The sequence below is a fragment of the Lampetra fluviatilis genome, chromosome 59 (genome assembly GCF_964198595.1).
Source record: "Lampetra fluviatilis chromosome 59, kcLamFluv1.1, whole genome shotgun sequence".
In the NCBI taxonomy this organism is placed as follows: Eukaryota; Metazoa; Chordata; class Hyperoartia; order Petromyzontiformes; family Petromyzontidae; genus Lampetra; species Lampetra fluviatilis.
This window is the reverse complement of record NC_136333.1, coordinates 2,708,492-2,730,066: the sequence shown is the minus strand read 5'-3', so window position 1 is coordinate 2,730,066 and position 21,575 is coordinate 2,708,492. Positions and strand designations below refer to the sequence as shown.

General features: G+C 51.3%; 1 protein-coding gene across 2 annotated transcripts in view; it reads left to right on the top strand.

The window, feature by feature from the left end:
• Positions 1-8,572: 8,572 nt before the first annotated feature.
• FAH (fumarylacetoacetate hydrolase) overlaps positions 8,573-21,575 on the top strand; it is a 51,560-nt gene continuing 38,557 nt past the window's right edge. Inside the window, exons 1-4 of one of the 2 annotated variants that reach the window (XM_078880862.1) lie at positions 8,573-8,688; positions 15,242-15,340; positions 17,996-18,106; positions 20,537-20,664. In XM_078880862.1, coding sequence (XP_078736988.1) covers positions 15,254-15,340; positions 17,996-18,106; positions 20,537-20,664 — 326 coding nt within the window. In that variant the 5' untranslated portion in view covers positions 8,573-8,688; positions 15,242-15,253. Of the gene's footprint in view, positions 8,689-13,246; positions 13,360-15,241; positions 15,341-17,995; positions 18,107-20,536; positions 20,665-21,575 lie in introns of those variants that run through there. The other variant, XM_078880863.1, reaches the window with a different exon arrangement.

Here is a 21,575-nt window from a genome sequence, read left to right as displayed (position 1 = left end):
GAAGAGAAGAATCTGGTGTAGAGGTAAAACCTCTGTTCTGAAGAGAGGAATCTGGTGTAGAGGTAAAACCTCTGTTCTGAAGAGAGGAATATGGTGTAGAGGTAAAACCTCTGTTCTGAAGAGAAGAATCTGGTGTAGAGGTAAAACCTCTGTTCTGAAGAGAAGAATCTGGTGTAGAGGTAAAACCTCTGTTCTGAAGAGAAGAATCTGGTGTAGAGGTAAAACCTCTGTTCTGAAGAGAGGAATATGGTGTAGAGGTAAAACCTCTGTTCTGAAGAGAGGAATCTGGTGTAGAGGTAAAACCTCTGTTCTGAAGAGAGGAATCTGGTGTAGAGGTAAAACCTCTGTTCTGAAGAGAGGAATCTGGTGTAGAGGTAAAACCTCTGTTCTGAAGAGAGGAATATGGTGTAGAGGTAAAACCTCTGTCCTTAAGAGAGGAATCTGGTGTAGAGGTAAAACCTCTGTCCTGACGAGAGGGATCTGGTGTAGAGGTAAAACCTCTGTTCTGAAGGGAGAAATCTGGTGTAGAGGTAAAACCTCTGTTCTGAAGGGAGAAATCTGGTGTAGAGGTAAAACCTCTGTCCTAAAGAGAGGAATCTGGTGTAGAGGTAAAACCTCTTTTCTGAAGAGAGGAATCTGGTGTAGAGGTAAAACCTCTGTTCTGAAGAGAGGAATCTGGTGTAGAGGTAAAACCTCTGTTCTGAAGAGAGGAATCTGGTGTAGAAGTAAAACCTCTGTTCTGAAGAGAGGAATCTGGTGTAGAGGTAAAACCTCTGTTCTGAAGAGAGGAATCTGGTGTAGAGGTAAACCTCTGTTCTGAAGAGAGGAATCTGGTGTAGAGGTAAAACCTCTGTTCTGAAGGGAGGAATCTGGTGTAGAGGTAAAACCTCTGTCGTGAAGAGAAGAATCTGGTGTAGAGGTAAAACCTCTGTCCTGAAGAGAGGGATCTGGTGTAGAGGTAAAACCTCTGTTCTGAAGGGAGGAATCTGGTGTAGAGGTAAAACCTCTGTCCTGAAGAGAGGAATCTGGTGTAGAGGTAAAACCTCTGTCCTAAAGAGAAGAATCTGGTGTAGAGGTAAAACCTCTGTCCTGAAGAGAGGAATCTGGTGTAGAGGTAAAACCTCTGTTCTGAAGAGAGGAATCTGGTGTAGAGGTAAAACCTCTGTTCTGAAAAGAGGAATCTGGTGTAGAGGTAAAACCTCTGTCCTGAAGAGAGGAAACTGGTCTAGAGGTAAAACCTCTGTCCTGAAGGGAGGAATCTGGTGTAGAGGTAAAACATCTGTCCTGAAGGGAGGAATCTGATGTAGAGGTAAAACCTCTGTTCTGGCGAGAGGAACCTGGTGTAGAGGTAAAACCTCTGTCCTGAAGAGAGTAAACTGGTGTAGAGGTAAAACCTCTGTCCTTAAGAGAGGAATCTGGTGTAGAGGTAAAACCTCTGTCCTTAAGAGAGGAATCTGGTGTAGAGGTAAAACCTCTGTCCTGACGAGAGGGATCTGGTGTAGAGGTAAAACCTCTGTTCTGAAGGGAGAAATCTGGTGTAGAGGTAAAACCTCTGTTCTGAAGGGAGAAATCTGGTGTAGAGGTAAAACCTCTGTCCTAAAGAGAGGAATCTGGTGTAGAGGTAAAACCTCTTTTCTGAAGAGAGGAATCTGGTGTAGAGGTAAAACCTCTGTTCTGAAGAGAGGAATCTGGTGTAGAGGTAAAACCTCTGTTCTGAAGAGAGGAATCTGGTGTAGAAGTAAAACCTCTGTTCTGAAGAGAGGAATCTGGTGTAGAGGTAAAACCTCTGTCCTGAAGAGAGGAATCTGGTGTAGAGGTAAAACCTCTGTTCTGAAGAGAGGAATCTGGTGTAGAGGTAAAACCTCTGTTCTGAAGAGAGGAATCTGGTGTAGAAGTAAAACCTCTGTTCTGAAGAGAGGAATCTGGTGTAGAGGTAAAACCTCTGTCCTGAAGAGAGGAATCTGGTGTAGAGGTAAAACCTCTGTTCTGAAGAGAGGAATCTGGTGTAGAGGTAAAACCTCTGTTCTGAAGAGAGGAATCTGGTGTAGAGGTAAAACCTCTGTTCTGAAGAGAGGAATCTGGTGTAGAGGTAAAACCTCTGTTCTGAAGAGAGGAATCTGGTGTAGAGGTAAAACCTCTGTTCTGAAGAGAGGAATCTGGTGTAGAAGTAAAACCTCTGTTCTGAAGAGAGGAATCTGGTGTAGAAGTAAAACCTCTGTTCTGAAGAGAGGAATCTGGTGTAGAGGTAAAACCTCTGTTCTGAAGAGAGGAATCTGGTGTAGAGGTAAAACCTCTGTCCTGAAGAGAAGAATCTGGTGTACAGGTAAAACCTCTGTTCTGAAGAGAGGAATCTGGTGTAGAGGTAAAACCTCTGTTCTGAAGAGAGGAATCTGGTGTAGAGGTAAAACCTCTGTTCTGAAGAGAAGAATCTGGTGTACAGGTAAAACCTCTGTTCTGAAGAGAGGAATCTGGTGTAGAGGTAAAACCTCTGTCCTGAAGAGAAGAATCTGGTGTACAGGTAAAACCTCTGTTCTGAAGAGAGGAATCTGGTGTAGAGGTAAAACCTCTGTTCTGAAGAGAAGAATCTGGTGGAGAGGTAAAACCTCTGTCCTGAAGAGAAGAATCTGGTGGAGAGGTAAAACCTCTGTCCTGAAGAGAGGAATCTGGTGTAGAGGTAAAACCTCTGTTCTGAAGGGAGAAATCTGGTGTAGAGGTAAAACCTCGGTTCTGAAGAGAGGAATCTGGTGTAGAGGTAAAACCTCTGTCCTGAAGAGAAGAATCTGGTGTAGAGGTAAAACCTCTGTTCTGAAGAGAGGAATCTGGTGTAGAGGTAAAACCTCTGTTCTGAAAAGAGGAATCTGGTGTAGAGGTAAAACCTCTGTTCTGAAGAGAGGAATCTGGTGTAGAGGTAAAACCTCTGTCCTGAAGAGAGGAAACTGGTCTAGAGGTAAAACCTCTGTCCTGAAGGGAGGAATCTGGTGTAGAGGTAAAACCTCTGTTCTGAAGAGAGGAAACTGGTCTAGAGGTAAAACCTCTGTCCTGAAGGGAGGAATCTGATGTAGAGGTAAAACCTCTGTTCTGGCGAGAGGAACCTGGTGTAGAGGTAAAACCTCTGTCCTGAAGAGAGTAAACTGGTGTAGAGGTAAAACCTCTGTTCTGAAGAGAGGAATATGGTGTAGAGGTAAAACCTCTGTTCTGAAGAGAAGAATCTGGTGTAGAGGTAAAACCTCTGTTCTGAAGAGAGGAATCTGGTGTAGAGGTAAAACCTCTGTTCTGAAGAGAGGAATCTGGTGTAGAGGTAAAACCTCTGTCCTTAAGAGAGGAATCTGGTGTAGAGGTAAAACCTCTGTCCTGACGAGAGGGATCTGGTGTAGAGGTAAAACCTCTGTTCTGAAGGGAGAAATCTGGTGTAGAGGTAAAACCTCTGTTCTGAAGGGAGAAATCTGGTGTAGAGGTAAAACCTCTGTCCTAAAGAGAGGAATCTGGTGTAGAGGTAAAACCTCTGTTCTGAAGGGAGAAATCTGGTGTAGAGGTAAAACCTCTTTTCTGAAGAGAGGAATCTGGTGTAGAGGTAAAACCTCTGTTCTGAAGAGAGGAATCTGGTGTAGAGGTAAAACCTCTGTTCTGAAGAGAGGAATCTGGTGTAGAAGTAAAACCTCTGTCCTGAAGGGAGGAATCTGATGTAGAGGTAAAACCTCTGTTCTGGCGAGAGGAACCTGGTGTAGAGGTAAAACCTCTGTCCTGAAGAGAGTAAACTGGTGTAGAGGTAAAACCTCTGTTCTGAAGAGAGGAATATGGTGTAGAGGTAAAACCTCTGTTCTGAAGAGAAGAATCTGGTGTAGAGGTAAAACCTCTGTTCTGAAGAGAGGAATCTGGTGTAGAGGTAAAACCTCTGTTCTGAAGAGAGGAATCTGGTGTAGAGGTAAAACCTCTGTCCTTAAGAGAGGAATCTGGTGTAGAGGTAAAACCTCTGTCCTTAAGAGAGGAATCTGGTGTAGAGGTAAAACCTCTATCCTGACGAGAGGGATCTGGTGTAGAGGTAAAACCTCTGTTCTGAAGGGAGAAATCTGGTGTAGAGGTAAAACCTCTGTTCTGAAGGGAGAAATCTGGTGTAGAGGTAAAACCTCTGTCCTAAAGAGAGGAATCTGGTGTAGAGGTAAAACCTCTTTTCTGAAGAGAGGAATCTGGTGTAGAGGTAAAACCTCTGTTCTGAAGAGAGGAATCTGGTGTAGAGGTAAAACCTCTGTTCTGAAGAGAGGAATCTGGTGTAGAAGTAAAACCTCTGTTCTGAAGAGAGGAATCTGGTGTAGAGGTAAAACCTCTGTTCTGAAGAGAGGAATCTGGTGTAGAGGTAAACCTCTGTTCTGAAGAGAGGAATCTGGTGTAGAGGTAAAACCTCTGTCCTGAAGAGAGGAATCTGGTGTACAGGTAAAACCTCTGTTCTGAAGAGAGGAATCTGGTGTAGAGGTAAAACCTCTGTCCTGAAGAGAAGAATCTGGTGTAGAGGTAAAACCTCTGTCATGAAGAGAGGAATCTGGTGTAGAGGTAAAACCTCTGTCCTGAAGAGAGGGATCTGGTGTAGAGGTAAAACCTCTGTCCTGAAGAGAAGAATCTGGTGTACAGGTAAAACCTCTGTTCTGAAGAGAGGAATCTGGTGTAGAGGTAAAACCTCTGTCCTGAAGAGAGGAATCTGGTGTAGAGATAAAACCTCTGTTCTGAAGGGAGAAATCTGGTGTAGAGGTAAAACCTCGGTTCTGAAGAGAGGAATCTGGTGTAGAGGTAAAACCTCTGTCCTGAAGAGAAGAATCTGGTGTAGAGGTAAAACCTCTGTCCTGAAGAGAGGGATCTGGTGTAGAGGTAAAACCTCTGTTCTGAAGGGAGGAATCTGGTGTAGAGGTAAAACCTCTGTCCTGAAGAGAAGAATCTGGTGTAGAGGTAAAACCTCTGTCCTGAAGAGAGGGATCTGGTGTAGAGGTAAAACCTCTGTTCTGAAGGGAGGAATCTGGTGTAGAGGTAAAACCTCTGTCCTGAAGAGAGGAATCTGGTGTAGAGGTAAAACCTCTGTCCTGAAGAGAAGAATCTGGTGTAGAGGTAAAACCTCTGTCCTGAAGAGAAGAATCTGGTGTAGAGGTAAAACCTCTGTCCTGAAGAGAAGAATCTGGTGGAGAGGTAAAACCTCTGTCCTGAAGAGAGGAATCTGGTGTAGAGGTAAAACCTCTGTCCTGAAGAGAAGAATCTGGTGTAGAGGTAAAACCTCTGTTCTGAAGAGAGGAATCTGGTGTAGAGGTAAAACCTCTGTCCTGAAGAGAGGAATCTGGTGTAGAGGTAAAACCTCTGTCCTGAAGAGAGGAATCTGGTGTAGAGGTAAAACCTCTGTTCTGAAGGGAGAAATCTGGTGTAGAGGTAAAACCTCGGTTCTGAAGAGAGGAATCTGGTGTAGAGGTAAAACCTCTGTCCTGAAGAGAGGAATCTGGTGTAGAGGTAAAACCTCTGTTCTGAAGAGAGGAATCTGGTGTAGAGGTAAAACCTCTGTCCTGAAGGGAGGAATCTGGTGTAGAGGTAAAACCTCTGTTCTGAAGGGAGGAATCTGGTGTAGAGGTTAAACCTCTGTTCTGAAGAGAGGAATCTGATGTAGAGGTAAAACCTCTGTTCTGAAGAGAGGAATCTGGTGTAGAGGTAAAACCTCCGTTCTGAAGAGAGGAATCTGGTGTAGAGGTAAAACCTCTGTTTTGAAGAGAGGAATCTGGTATAGAGGTAAAACCTCTGTCCTGAAGAGAGGAATCTGGTGTAAAGGTAAAACCTTTGTTCTGAAGAGAGGAATCTGGTCTAGAGGTAAAACCTCTGTCCTGAAGAGAGGAATCTGGTGTAGAGGTAAAACCTCTGTTCTGACGAGAGGAACCTGGTGTAGAGGTAAAACCTCTGTCCTGAAGAGAGGAATCTGGTGTAGGGGTAAAACCTCTGTTCTGAAGAGAGGAATCTGGTGTAGAGGTAAAACCTCTGTTCTGAAAAGAGGAATCTGGTCTAGAGGTAAAACCTCTGTCCTGAAGGGAGGAATCTGGTGTAGAGGTAAAACCTCTGTCCTGAAGGGAGAAAGCTGATGTAGAGGTAAAACCTCTGTTCTGGCGAGAGGAACCTGGTGTAGAGGTAAAACCTCTGTCCTGAAGAGAGGAATCTGGTGTAGAGGTAAAACCTCTGTTCTGAAGGGAGGAATCTGGTGTAGAGGTTAAACCTCCGTCCTGAAGGGAGGAATCTGCTGTGGAGGTAAAACCTCTGTCCTGAAGAGAGGAATCTGATGTAGAGGTAAAACCTCTGTCCTGAAGAGCGGAATCTGGTGTAGAGGTAAAACCTCTGTCCTGAAGAGAGGAATCTGGTGTAGAGGTAAAACCTCTGTTCTGAAGAGAGGAATCTGGTGTAGAGGTAAAACCTCTGTTCTGAAGAGAGGAATCTGGTGTAGAGGTAAAACCTCTGTCCTGAAGAGAGGAATCTGGTGTAGAGGTAAAACCTCTGTTCTGAAGAGAGGAATCTGATGTAGAGGTAAAACCTCTGTTCTGAAGAGAGGAATCTGGTGTAGAGGTAAAACCTCCGTTCTGAAGAGAGGAATCTGGTGTAGAGGTAAAACCTCTGTTTTGAAGAGAGGAATCTGGTATAGAGGTAAAACCTCTGTCCTGAAGAGAGGAATCTGGTGTAGAGGTAAAACCTTTGTTCTGAAGAGAGGAATCTGGTCTAGAGGTAAAACCTCTGTCCTGAAGAGAGGAATCTGGTGTAAAGGTAAAACCTCTGTTCTGACGAGAGGAACCTGGTGTAGAGGTAAAACCTCTGTCCTGAAGAGAGGAATCTGGTGTAGAGGTAAAACCTCTGTCCTGAAGGGAGGAATCTGGTGTAGAGGTAAAACCTCTGTCCTGAAGGGAGGAATCTGGTGTAGAGGTAAAACCTCTGTCCTGAAGGGAGAAAGCTGATGTAGAGGTAAAACCTCTGTTCTGGCGAGAGGAACCTGGTGTAGAGGTAAAACCTCTGTCCTGAAGAGAGGAATCTGGTGTAGAGGTAAAACCTCTGTTCTGAAGAGAGGAATCTGGTGTAGAGGTTAACTCCTCTGTTCTGAAGAGAGGAATCTGGTGTAGAGGTAAAACCTCTGTTCTGAAGAGAGGAATCTGGTGTAGAGGTAAAACCTCTGTTCTGAAGAGAGGAATCTGGTGTAGAGGTAAAACCTCTGTTCTGAAGAGAGGAATCTGGTGTAGAGGTAAAACCTCTGTCCTGAAGAGAGGAATCTGGTGTAGAGGTAAAACCTCTGTCCTGAAGAGATGAATCTGGTGTAGAGGTAAAACCTCTGTCCTGAAGAGATGAATCTGGTGTAGAGGTAAAACCTCTGTCCTGAAGAGAGGAATCTGGTCTAGAGGTAAAACCTCTGTCCTGAAGAGAGTAATCTGGTCTAGAGGTAAAACCTCTGTCCTGAAGAGAGGAATCTGGTCTAGAGGTAAAACCTCTGTCCTGAAGAGATGAATCTGGTGTAGAGGTAAAACCTCTGTCCTGAAGAGAGGAATCTGGTGTAGAGGTAAAACCTCTGTTCTGAAGAGAGGAATCTGGTGTAGAGGTAAAACCTCTGTTCTGAAGAGAGGAATCTGGTGTAGAGGTAAAACCTCTGTCCTGAAGAGATGAATCTGGTGTAGAGGTAAAACCTCTGTCCTGAAGAGATGAATCTGGTGTAGAGGTAAAACCTCTGTCCTGAAGAGATGAATCTGGTGTAGAGGTAAAACCTCTGTCCTGAAGAGATGAATCTGGTGTAGAGGTAAAACCTCTGTCCTGAAGAGAGGAATCTGGTCTAGAGGTAAAACCTCTGTCCTGAAGAGAGTAATCTGGTCTAGAGGTAAAACCTCTGTCCTGAAGAGAGGAATCTGGTCTAGAGGTAAAACCTCTGTCCTGAAGAGAGGAATCTGGTGTAGAGGTAAAACCTCTGTTCTGAAGAGAGGAATCTGGTGTAGAGGTAAAACCTCTGTTCTAACGAGAGGAATCTGGTGTAGAGGTAAAACCTCTGTTCTGAAGAGAGGAATCTGATGTAGAGGTAAAACCTCTGTTCTGAAGAGAGGAACCTGGTGTAGAGGTAAAACCTCTGTTCTAACGAGAGGAATCTGGTGTAGAGGTAAAACCTCTGTCCTGAGGAGAGGAACCTGGTCTAGAGGTAAAACCTCTGTCCTGAAGAGATGAATCTGGTGCAGAGGTAAAACCTCTGTCCTGAAGAGAGGAATCTGGTGTAGAGGTAAAACCTCAGTTCTGACGAGAAAATTCTGGTGTAGAGGTAAAATCTCTGTTCTGAAGAGAGGAATCTGGTGTAGAGGTAAAACCTTTGTTCTGACGAGAGGAATCTGGTGTAGAGGTAAAACCTCTGTTCTGAACATAAGAATCTGGTGTAGAGGTAAAACCTCTGTTCTGGCACTTTGGCGGGAATGCTCCGCGGGGGCGTTCCGGTTCTCTTTGCTGATTGGTTAGAATCGGGGGCATGGCTCAGCATTGAAGGAATCGATTCCCGTCTAACCCAAACCTTTGGACTCCCATTGTTTCTCATAGGAATCGAAAGTCTACCGAAGAATCGATTCCATCACGCTTCTTAGCGTGGAATCGATTATTGAAAAACTTATTCTGCGCTAAATCGAATTCGCCTCAGTCGAATCAACGTGAGTCCACAGTCGGCAGCAGGTGAGTGCATCTGTGAGTGTGGGGGTGAGTGTGGGGGTGAGTGTGGGGGTGAGTGTGGGGGTGAGTGTGGGGGTGAGTGTGGGGGTGAGTGTGGGGGTGAGTGTGGGGGTGAGTGCATAGGTGAGTGAGTGCATAGATGAGTAAGTGTGGGGGTGAGTGAGTATAGGGGTGGGTGAGTGCATAGGTGAGTGAGTGCATAGGTGAGTGCATAGGTGAGTGCATAGGTGAGTGCATAGGTGAGTGCATAGGTGAGTGCATAGGTGAGTGCATTGGTGAGTGTAGGGGTGAGTGTAGGGGTAAGTGTGTGTGTGTATGCACATGTGCTCGCTAACAGCACTTGCCCCAACAGTATGTTAAGGCTATACGGGGGATCTTTATCTTTGTCTGTACACGCGCGTCTGTGTGTAGGCTTGTGAGAGCCTCTCGTTTGTAGAACCACATCTAAGAAAGTCTGTGGGCAGTGTTGAGTCTATGGGCAGTGTTGAGTCTATGGGCAGTGTTGAGTCTATGGGCAGTGTTGAGTCTATGGGCAGTGTTGAGTCTATGGGTAGTGTTGAGTCTATGGGCAGTGTTGAGTCTATGGGCAGTGTTGAGTCTATGGGCAGTGTTGAGTCTATGGGCAGTGTTGAGTCTATGGGCAGTGTTGAGTCTATGGGCAGTGTTGAGTCTATGGGCAGTGTTGAGTCTATGGGCAGTGTTGAGTCTATGGGCAGTGTTGAGTCTATGGGCAGTGTTGAGTCTATGGGCAGTGTTGAGTCTATGGGCAGTGTTGAGTCTATGGGCAGTGTTGAGTCTATGGGCAGTGTTGAGTCTATGGGCAGTGTTGAGTCTATGGGTAGTGTTGAGTCTATGGGCAGTGTTGAGTCTATGGGCAGTGTTGAGTCTATGGGCAGTGTTGAGTCTATGGGCAGTGTTGAGTCTATGGGCAGTGTTGAGTCTATGGGCAGTGTTGAGTCTATGGGCAGTGTTGAGTCTATGGGCAGTGTTGAGTCTATGGGCAGTGTTGAGTCTTTGGGCAGTGTTGAGTCTATGGGCAGTGTTGAGTCTATGGGCAGTGTTGAGTCTGTGGGCAGTGTTGAGTCTGTGGGCAGTGTTGAGTCTATGGGCAGTGTTGAGTCTATGGTGCAGTGTTGAGTCTATGGGCAGTGTTGAGTCTTTGGGCAGTGTTGAGTCTATGGGTGATGTTGAGTCTATGGGTAATGTTGAGTCTATGGGCAGTGTTGAGTCTATGGGCAGTGTGAGTCTATGGGTAATGTTGAGTCTATGGGTAGTGTTGAGTCTATGGGCAGTGTTGAGTCTATGGGTAATGTTGAGTCTATGGGCAGTGTTGAGTCTATGGGCAGTGTTGAGTCTATGGGCAGTGTTGAGTCTATGGGCAGTGTTGAGTATGGGTAGTGTTGAGTCTATGGGCAGTGTTGAGTCTATGGGCGGTGTTGAGTCTATGGGCAGTGTTGAGTCTATGGGCAGTGTTGAGTCTATGGGCAGTGTTGAGTCTATGGGCAGTGTTGAGTCTATGGGTAGTGTTGAGTCTATGGGCAGTGTTGAGTATGGGCAGTGTTGAGTCTATGGGCAGTGTTGAGTCTATGGGCAGTGTTGAGTCTATGGGTAGTGTTGAGTCTATGGGCGGTGTTGAGTCTATGGGCAGTGTTGAGTCTATGGGCAGTGTTGAGTCTATGGGCAGTGTTGAGTATGGGTAGTGTTGAGTCTATGGGCAGTGTTGAGTCTATGGGCAGTGTTGAGTCTATGGGCAGTGTTGAGTGGGGAGTGAGTGAGGAGTGAGTGAGTGAGTGAGGTGAGTGAGTAGTGAGTGAGTGAGGAATGAGTGAGTGAGATGAGTAGTGAGTGAGTGACAAATGAGTGAGTGAGGAGAGTGAGGTGAGTGAGTGAGTGAGGTGAGTGAGTGAGAGAGGTGAGTGAGTGAGTGAGGTGAGTGAGTGAGGAGAGTGAGAGATGAGTGAGGGGGAGGGGTTTAATCCGTGGCACGGTGTGGACAGCCACCGACATTGAGTGAGTGGTGAGTGAGTGAGTGAGGAGTGAGTGGTGAGTGAGTGAGAGAGATGAGTGAGTGAGTGAGGTGAGTGAGTGACGAGTGAGTGAGTGGTGAGTGAGTGACGAGTGAGAGAGGTGAGTGAGTGAGATAGTGAGAGAGAGGAGTGAGTGAGAGAGGTGAGTGAGTGAGATAGTGAGGAGTGAGTGATTGAGTGAGGAGTGAGTGGTGAGTGAGTGAGTGAGGTGAGTGAGTGGTGAGTGAGTGAGGAGAGTGAGAGATGAGTGAGGGGGAGGGGTTTAATCCGTGGCACGGTGTGGACAGCCACCGACATTGAGTGAGTGAGTGGTGAGTGAGTGGTGAGTGAGTGAGTGGTGAGTGAGTGAGGTGAGTGAGTGAGTGAGAGAGGTGAGTGAGGGGGAGGGGTTTAATCCGTGGCACGGTGTGGACAGCCACCGACATTGAGTGAGTGAGTGGTGAGTGAGTGAGGAGTGAGTGGTGAGTGAGTGAGAGAGGTGAGTGAGTGAGATAGTGAGTGAGAGAGGTGAGTGAGTGAGATAGTGAGTGAGAGAGGTGAGTGAGTGAGATAGTGAGGAGTGAGTGAGTGAGTGGTCAGTGAGTGAGGAGTGAGTGGTGAGTGAGTGAGAGAGGTGAGTGAGTGAGATAGTGAGTGAGAGAGGTGAGTGAGTGAGAGAGGTGAGTGAGATAGTGAGGAGTGAGTGAGTGAGTGGTGAGTGAGTGAGTGAGGTAAGTGAGTGAGGAGAGTGAGAGATGAGTGAGGGGGAGGGGTTTAATCCGTGGCACGGTGTGGACAGCCACCGACATTGAGTGAGTGAGTGGTGAGTGAGTGGTGAGTGAGTGAGTGGTGAGTGAGTGAGTGAGAGAGGTGAGTGAGTGAGATAGTGAGTGAGAGAGGTGAGTGAGTGAGATAGTGAGTGAGAGAGGTGAGTGAGTGAGATAGTGAGGAGTGAGTGAGTGAGTGGTGAGTGAGTGAGTGAGGTGAGTGAGTGAGGAGAGTGAGAGGTGAGTGAGGGGGAGGGGTTTAATCCGTGGCACGGTGTGGACAGCCACCGACATTGAGTGAGTGGTGAGTGAGTGAGTGGTGAGTGAGTGAGTGGTGAGTGAGTGAGTGAGAGAGGTGAGTGAGTGAGATAGTGAGTGAGAGAGGTGAGTGAGTGAGATAGTGAGTGAGAGAGGTGAGTGAGTGAGATAGTGAGGAGTGAGTGAGTGGTGAGTGAGTGAGTGAGGTGAGTGAGTGAGTGAGAGGTGAGTGAGGGGGAGGGGTTTAATCCGTGGCACGGTGTGGACAGCCACCGACATTGAGTGAGTGAGTGGTGAGTGAGTGAGTGAGGAGTGAGTGACTGAGTGAGTGAGAGAGGTGAGTGAGTGAGTGAGTGAGGAGTGAGTGACTGAGTGAGTGAGAGAGGTGAGTGAGTGAGATAGTGAGTGAGAGAGGTGAGTGAGTGAGAGAGGTGAGTGAGATAGTGAGAGAGAGGAGTGAGTGAGTGGTGAGTGAGTGAGAGAGATGAGTGAGTGAGTGAGGTGAGTGAGAGAGGTGAGTGAGGGGGAGGGGTTTAATCCGTGGCCCGGTGTGGACAGCCACCGACCTCCATGGCGAGCCCGCGGGCAGGGGAGTGGCTCCTCTGCCTGCGTTAGGAATGCGCAGGAGGTGTGTGGGGGGTGAGCGTGTGGGGGGGGGGTGAGCGTGGGGGGGGTGAGCGCGTGGGGGGGTGAGTTTGTGGGGGGTGAGCGTGTGGGGGGTGAGTTTGTGGGGGGTGAGCGCGTGGGTGGTGAGCGTGTGGGGTGAGCGCGTGTGGGGGTGAGAGCGTGGGAAGGTGAGTTTGTGGGGGGTGAGTTTGTGGGGGGTGAGTTTGTGGGGGGTGAGTTTGTGGGGGGTGAGTTTGTGAGGGTGAGTTTGTGGGGGTGAGTTTGTGGGGGGGTGAGTTTGTGGGGGGGTGAGCGTGGTGGTGGTTGTGGTGGTTGTGGTGAGCGTGGTGGTTGTGGTGGGGGTGGTTGTGGTGGTTTTGGTGAGCGTGGTGGTGGTTGTGATGGTTGTGGTGAGCGGTGAGTGGAGGCGCAGTGGTTAGCGCGCCACGCCCGGCGACCCAGGGCGGGGTTCGATTCCCGCTCGCGGTCAATCGGCGCTGGCTCGCGCCTAGGTGGACTCGGCCTCAAATGAGTACCTGTGCTGTGAGCAAGCATCGTCACTGGGGGAGACAAAGGCGGACGGGCGGACGTCGTGCCGTGCCGGCCTTCATGGGTGCTGCTACTCGCTAACAGGACTTTTCTTTCGTGTTGTGCGCGGTGCTTTTAGCGCCACAGCGCGTGGATTTGTAGCGTTTGTTTTCATTTGTGTTGCTGGTGACTTTGTGCGTTTCGTATCGAAATCGCCTCCAGTGCTGTTGCTGCTGCTGGCGGCAATAGAAGTTGTTTTGAAAGTCAAGTCTAGCTCTCTCTCTCGCTCTCTCACTTGTTCACTCTCTCACTTGTTCACTCTCTCATCCGCTCTCTCTCTCGCTCTCTCACTCTCTTACCAAAACACAAACACATGGCTGGGCAAACACAGAACGCAGATGAAACGCCAGAGCACAGAAGCGAGAGGGGAGAGGTGGACTTGCGACTTTCGGGGGGCGTGAGCCTGCGTCAGCTGCAGCGGGGCCTGTGACCCAGTAGTGCCAGGGTTGGTGGGTCGCACACAGATGGCGTTGCGAAACTCCCTCCCTACCCCCGGGCTCTGTGACACAAGAGTTGGCCATTGTGTGGCAGGGCCCAAACTCACTCACAAATTCATTCATCAACCCAGCCACTCACCATCTCACCCACCCATCCACCCACTCACCATCTCACGCACCTACTCACCATCTCACGCACCCACTCACCATCTCACCCACTCACCATCTCACCCGCCCACTGACCAGCTCACCCATCCACTCACCATCTCAGCCACCCACTCACCAGCTCACCCACTCACTCACCAGCTCACCCGCCCACTCACCAGCTCACCCACCCACTCACCAGCTCACGCACCCACTCACCATCTCACGCACCCACTCACCATCTCACCCGCCCACTGACCAGCTCACCCATCCACGCACCATCTCAGCCACCCACTCACCAGCTCACCCACCCACTCACCAGCTCACGCACCCACTCACCAGCTCACGCACCCACTCACCATCTCACCCACTCACCATCTCACGCACCCACTCACCATCTCACGCACCCACTCACCATCTCACCCACTCACCATCTCACCCGCCCACTGACCAGCTCACCCATCCACTCACCATCTCAGCCACCCACTCACCAGCTCACCCACTCACTCACCAGCTCACCCGCCCACTCACCAGCTCACCCACCCACTCACCAGCTCACGCACCCACTCACCATCTCACGCACCCACTCACCATCTCACCCACTCACCATCTCACCCGCCCACTGACCAGCTCACCCATCCACGCACCATCTCAGCCACCCACACACCAGCTCACCCACCCACTCACCAGCTCACGCACCCACTCACCATCTCACCCACTCACCATCTCACCCGCCCACTGACCAGCTCACCCATCCACTCACCATCTCAGCCACCCACTCACCAGCTCACCCACCCACTCACCAGCTCACGCACCCACTCACCAGCTCACGCACCCACTCACCATCTCACCCGCCCACTCACCAGCTCACCCATCCACGCACCATCTCAGCCACCCACTCACCAGCTCACGCACCCACTCACCATCTCACCCGCCCACTCACCAGCTCACCCATCCACTCACCATCTCACGCACCCACTCACCATCTCACCCACTCACCATCTCACCCGCCCACTGACCAGCTCACCCATCCACGCACCATCTCAGCCACCCACTCACCAGCTCACCCACCCACTCACCAGCTCACCCACCCACTCACCAGCTCACGCACCCACTCACCAGCTCACGCACCCACTCACCATCTCGCCTGCTAACTGAAATGACCTAATAAGATGAATTGCTGCAGTCACGGAAGTCAAAATTTAACCTTTCCTATACTTTTGCACTCTCGTGCTTTTTTGTATTTTGGTTGTTGTTGTTGTCACGTTCTTACTCCGTCCCCCTCCTGGACATCTGTGGGGAAAAACGCGCTTCATAGCTCATGGGATTCCTCCTGTCTTAAATACTCATTCTGACGTAGACCGTGTGCGTGTGTGCCATGTGTGTGCCGTGTGTGCCGTGTGTGCCGTGTGTGTGCGTGCCGTGCGTGTGTGCCGTGTGTGTGTGCCGTGTGTGTGCGTGTGCCATGTGTGTGCCGTGTGTGTGCGTGTGCCATGTGTGTGCCGTGTGTGTACCGTGTGTGCGTGTGTGTGCCGCGTGTGCGTGTGCCGTGTGTGTGTGTGCCGCGTGTGCGTGTGGCGTGTGTGCGTGCCGTGTGCCGTGTGTGTGCTGTGTGCGTGCCGTGTGCCGTGTGTGTGCCGTGTGCCGTGCGTGTGGTGTGTGTGTGTGTGTGCCGTGTGCCGTGCGTGTGTGTGTGTGTGCCGTGTGTGTGTGTGTGTGCCGTGTGTGTGTGTGCCGTGTGCCGTGCCAGCATCAATCAGCCATGGCGTCGTCGTTCATCCCGGTGCCCGCCGACTCCGACTTCCCCGTGGAGAACCTCCCCTACGGCGTGTTCTCCACGCACGACAACGTGAGCCTCACACGCACGCACACACAGACACGCACACACGCACGCACACACACACACGCACACACACACACGCACGCACACACAGACACGCACACACGCACGCACACACACACACAGAGCCCCACACGCACACGCACAGACACACACACAGACACACACACTGACACAGAGCCCCACACACGCACACACACACACGCACGCACACAGACACGCACACACACACGCACACACACACACACACACGCAGGCACACACAGACACGCACACACGCACGCACACACACACACACAGAGCCCCACACGCACACGCACAGACACACACACAGACACACACACTGACACAGAGCCCCACACACGCACACACACGCACACAGACACACAGACGTGCACACGCACACACATAGACACAGAGCCCCACACGCACACGCACAGACACACACACACAGACACACACGTAGACACAGACACAGCCCCACACACGCACACAGACAACAACAACAACCGCCATTCGCCACTAAGTGGCTTTGACGTCACCACGACGCTTGTGCCAGGCCATGTGCACCTTGAGGCCACGTGAAGTGTCGAACGCCCGCTGGCAGGAGGTCACGGGGCAGACCCAGTAGGTGCCAAGGGTCAGCTGACTCAGATGAGTGGCTGATGCACCACCTGTGCCCCCTACTGTGGCAACTTGCTGTGCTTTAGCCACCCGGCGCTCTGCTCATTGTTGTGAGCGTCGCTCCTCCGCCCTCCGTTGTTGTTGGAGGGCGACTGCCTCCAACTGCCCAGTAGCGTCCTTCACGAGCCTCCTCCACAGAGGCCGATCTTGACACCGCTGGTACCAGTCATCGGCAAGTCCACTCAGCTCCACGTCCTCCTGTACCACATCACTCCATCTCTTCTCTAGCCCGTGCCGCGCCCGTTTAGCCCCCTCGATTCGGCCGAACAAAAGCTGCTTGGGCATGCGGTGGCTGGGCATGCGGGCTACATGACCCAGCCAACGTAGCCTTGCCTGCTGGAGGAGCTCACCGATGGGACTTTGTCCAAATCTTTCAAGGATTCGTGAGCTCCTCACACAATCCAGCCTACTGGTTGAACCCAGGCTGGATCGTAGGCAGGCCAGCCTGATTGGTTCAGTTAGGGGGGTCCACGTTTCGCGAGCGTAGAGAAGGGGAGGGCATGACAGTGGCCGAGAAGACCCGAAGCTTCGTGTGGAGCGACAGACCAGGTAGCTTCTCAGTCTCAGACTCTGGATCACAGACACACACAGAGACACGCACAATGACAAAGAGACACACACAGACACATACAGACACATACAGACACACACAGAGACACACAGAGACACACAGAGACACACAGACACATACAGACACATACAGACACACACAGAGACACACAGAGACACACAGACACATACAGACACATACAGACACATACAGACACATACAGACACACACAGAGACACACAGAGACACACAGACACATGCACAATGACAAAGAGACACACAGACACACACAGATACACACAGAGACACACAGAGACACACAGAGACACACAGACACATGCACAATGACAAAGAGACACACAGACACATACAGACACACACAGAGACACACGCACAATGACAAAGAGACACAGACACACACAGAGACACACGCACAATGACAAAGAGACACACAGACACATACAGAGATACACGCACAATGACAAAGAGACACACAGACACGCACAGAGATACACGCACAATGACAAAAAGACACACAGACACACACAGAGACACACAGACACACACAAAGACACACAGAGACACACAGACACATGCATAATGACAAAGAAACACACAGACACACACAGACACACACAGAGACACACGCACAATGACAAAGAGACACACAGACACACACAGAGATACACGCACAATAACAAAGAGAGACACAGAGACACACAGACACACAGACACACACAGAGACACACGCACAATGACAAAGAGACACACAGAGACACACAGACACATACAGACACACACAGAGACACACGCACAATGACAAAGATACACACAGAGACACACAGACACACAGATACACACAGAGACACACGCACAATGACAAAGAGACACACAGAGACACACAGACACACACAGAGACACACGCACAATGACAAAGAGACACACAGAGACACACAGAGACACATACAGACACATGCACAATGACAAAGAGACACACAGACACACACAGAGATACACGCACAATAACAAAGAGAGACACAGAGACACACAGACACACACAGACACACACAGAGACACACGCACAATGACAAAGATACACACAGAGACACACAGACACACAGATACACACAGAGACACACGCACAATGACAAAGAGACACACAGAGACACACAGACACACACAGAGACACACGCACAATGACAAAGAGACACACAGAGACACACAGACACATACAGACACATGCACAATGACAAAGAGACACACAGACACACACGCGACCGGGAGAACGTGGATTCGATTCCATCTGAAACACAACCCCCTTCACCCCCCCTTTCACCCACCCCTGTTACTCGCTACTAACAGCACTTGCCCCAACAGTCTACGTGGGCTACACGGTGGTGGGGGGGACCTTTGTCTTTGTGTGGGCGCAGCCTCGGCCTAGGATCGGCGTGGCGATCGGGGACCACATCCTGGACCTGGGCGTGGTGAAGGAGGCCTTCGGCGGGCCCCAGCTCGCTCCTCACCAACACGTGCTCAGCGAGGTGAGCGCCGCACGCACACACGCACCCATGCACACACGCACACACACACGCACACACACACGCACCCATGCACACACTCACTCACGCACACACTCACGCACTCACTCATGCATGCTCTCACTCACGCACTCACACACGCACACACACACCCATGCACACACTCACTCACGCACACACGCACACACACACGCACTCACGCACTCACACGCACACACACACGCACCCATGCACACACGCACACACACACGCACTCACGCACTCACTCACACACTCATGCATGCTCTCACTCACGCACTCACACACACACGCACACACACACCCATGCACACACGCACGCACTCACTCACTCACGCACTCACACACGCACACACACACCCATGCACACACGCACGCACTCACTCACTCACGCACTCACACACGCACACACTCACCCATGCACACACGCACGCACTCACTCACTCACGCACTCACACACGCACACACACACCCATGCACACACGCACGCACTCACTCACGCACTCACACACGCACACACACACGCACACACGCACACACACACCCATGCACACACGCACACACTCACTCACGCACTCACTCACGCACTCACTCATGCATGCTCTCACTCACGCACTCACACACGCACACACGCACACACTCACTCACACACGCACACACGCACCCATGCACACACGCACGCACTCACTCACGCACGCACACACTCACTCACACACGCACCCATGCACACACGCACTCACTCACGCACTCACTCACACACTCATGCACTCACACACGCACCCATGCACACACGCACACACTCACTCACTCACGCACGCACTCACACACGCACACACACACCCATGCACACACGCACACACTCACTCACGCACTCGCTCACGCACTCATGCATGCTCTCACTCACGCACTCACACGCACACACACACACACGCACACACGCACACACTCACTCACTCACGCACGCACTCACACACGCACACACACACCCATGCACACACGCACGCACTCACTCACGCACTCACTCCCGCACTCACTCCCGCACTCGCTCACGCACTCACACACGCACACATACACGCACACACTCACTCACGCACACACACACCCATGCACACATGCACGCACTCGCTCGCTCACTCGCTCACTCACTCACGCACTCACACACGCACACACACACGCACACACACACCCATGCACACATGCACACGCTCACTCACGCACTCACTCACGCACTCGCTCACTCGCTCACTCACTCACTCACTCACGCACTCACACACGCACTCACACACGCACACACACACGCACACACTCACTCACGCACACACACACCCATGCACACATGCACACACTAACACACACGCTCACTCACTCACGCAATGAGGTTCCAATGGTGTAAATGCTTACCCCAAGCTCTCATACTCTGATGGTGCATTGTCTTTGAGTTGTGCGCCTTTTGGCGTCATCTGGTCCAACACCATGTGAGACTAGGCTCTAAGGAAAGCTGTCTCGGGTGTGGACCAATCAACTTCAAGGACAGTGCAAATATTATCAGAGTTATGTTTTTTGTTTGCATTATGGCTGCAGGTATCGTGGTCTATGCAAACATGACTCCTTGTAAAAAAGGTGTAAGTTTTGTTGCCAGATAGAAGGGTAAAAAATCAATTATCATATTTTTTTACTGCCAAATGAGGTTCCAATGGTACATCGAAACTGGTAAGAAAATCGCGTGGAGATCGTGAGATGTCCTGAATTAACGAAACCGTTGCTCGTTCTTACATCTTCTTGGTTCTTTCGGTAAAGTCACGTAGAATGGAAATAATAAAATAATAAAAATAAAACATAATTAAATAATTCTCACGACGTTTCGGCCACAACGCAAGCAGCCGTCCTCAGGTGGAGAACAGGTCTGTCGAGAAGACAGAGTCTGTCTTCTCGACAGACCTGTTCTTCACCTGAGGACGGCTGCTTGCGTTATTATTTCCCTTCTACGTGACTTTTATTTTTATTATTTTATTATTTCCCTTCTACGTGACTTTACCGAAAGAACCAAGAAGATGAATCCCTGCAGTCACGAAAGCTTTAAATCGAAGTTTTATTATGTTTTATTTTTATTATTTTATTATTTCCCTTCTACGTGACTTTACCGAAAGAACCAAGAAGATGAATCCCTGCAGTCACGAAAGAAGCTTTAAATCGAAACGTTCTTACATTGACATGCACATTTCATCTCTAGCCCCACCCACTTGGCTTGTGACCCTTGGGCTGCACCCATCACAAACCTCAGCAGCTCTCTCGCTAATCTTTCACCCGATGACGAGTGCTCGTGTTGCGATCGAAACGTGCTGATGTTTCTGTTTATTTTTTCTACCTCCGTGGCTTGACCCCCCCATGCGTGTGTGCGTGCGTGCGAGTGTGCAGGCTTCTCTGAACGGGCTGATGGCGCTGGGCTGCGGTGCGTGGAGGGAGCTGCGAGCGACGCTGCAGCGCCTGCTCGCCGCCACGGGAGGAGACGGCGTCCTGCGGGACGACGCCGCCCTGCGCCAGCGGTGAGCGGTGGCGGTGAGCGGTGGCGGTGAGCGGTGGCGGTGAGCGGTGGCGGTGAGCGGTGGCGGTGAGCGGTGGCGGTGAGCGGTGGCGGTGAGCGGTGAGCGGTGGCGGTGAGTGGTGGCGGTGAGCGGTGGCGGTGAGCGGTGAGCGGTGGCGGTGAGTGGTGGCGGTGAGCGGTGGCGGTGAGCGGTGGCGGTGAGCGGTGGCGGTGAGCGGTGGCGGTGAGCGGTGGCGGTGAGTGGTGGCGGTGAGCGGTGGCGGTGAGCGGTGGCGGTGAGCGGTGGCGGTGAGCGGTGGCGGTGAGCGGTGAGCGGTGGCGGTGAGTGGTGGCGGTGAGCGGTGGCGGTGAGCGGTGGCGGTGAGCGGTGGCGGTGAGCGGTGGCGGTGAGCGGTGGCGGTGAGCGGTGAGCGGTGGCGGTGAGCGGTGGCGGTGAGCGGTGAGCGGTGGTGGTGAGCGGTGGCGGTGAGCGGTGAGCGGTGGTGGTGAGCGGTGGCGGTGAGCGGTGGCGGTGAGCGGTGAGTGGTGGCGGTGAGCAGTGGCGGTGAGCGGTGGCGGTGAGCGGTGAGCGCCAGGGTTGGGAGCCGGCGGTGAGCGCCGGCTCTCACCGCCGGCAACGGGTTTTGGGTGTGTGGGGGTTGTTGGGGGGGGGGGGGGGGGTTCGGGGGGTTGGGTGGGGGGGATTATGGGAGGGGTTGTTGGGTGTGGGGGGTTGGTGGGGGGGTTGGGGGGGATGTTCGGTACAGAACCCCAGAGGTGCTGTGGGTTGACCGATGTGCCAGGCTGGGGGCAGGAGGAGGTCACGGGACAGATGCACACACACACACACAAAGGTGGCCAGGCGTGGTGACTGTGTGTGTGTCTGTGTGTGTCTGTGTGTGTGTCTGTGTGTGACTGTGTGAGTGTCTGTGT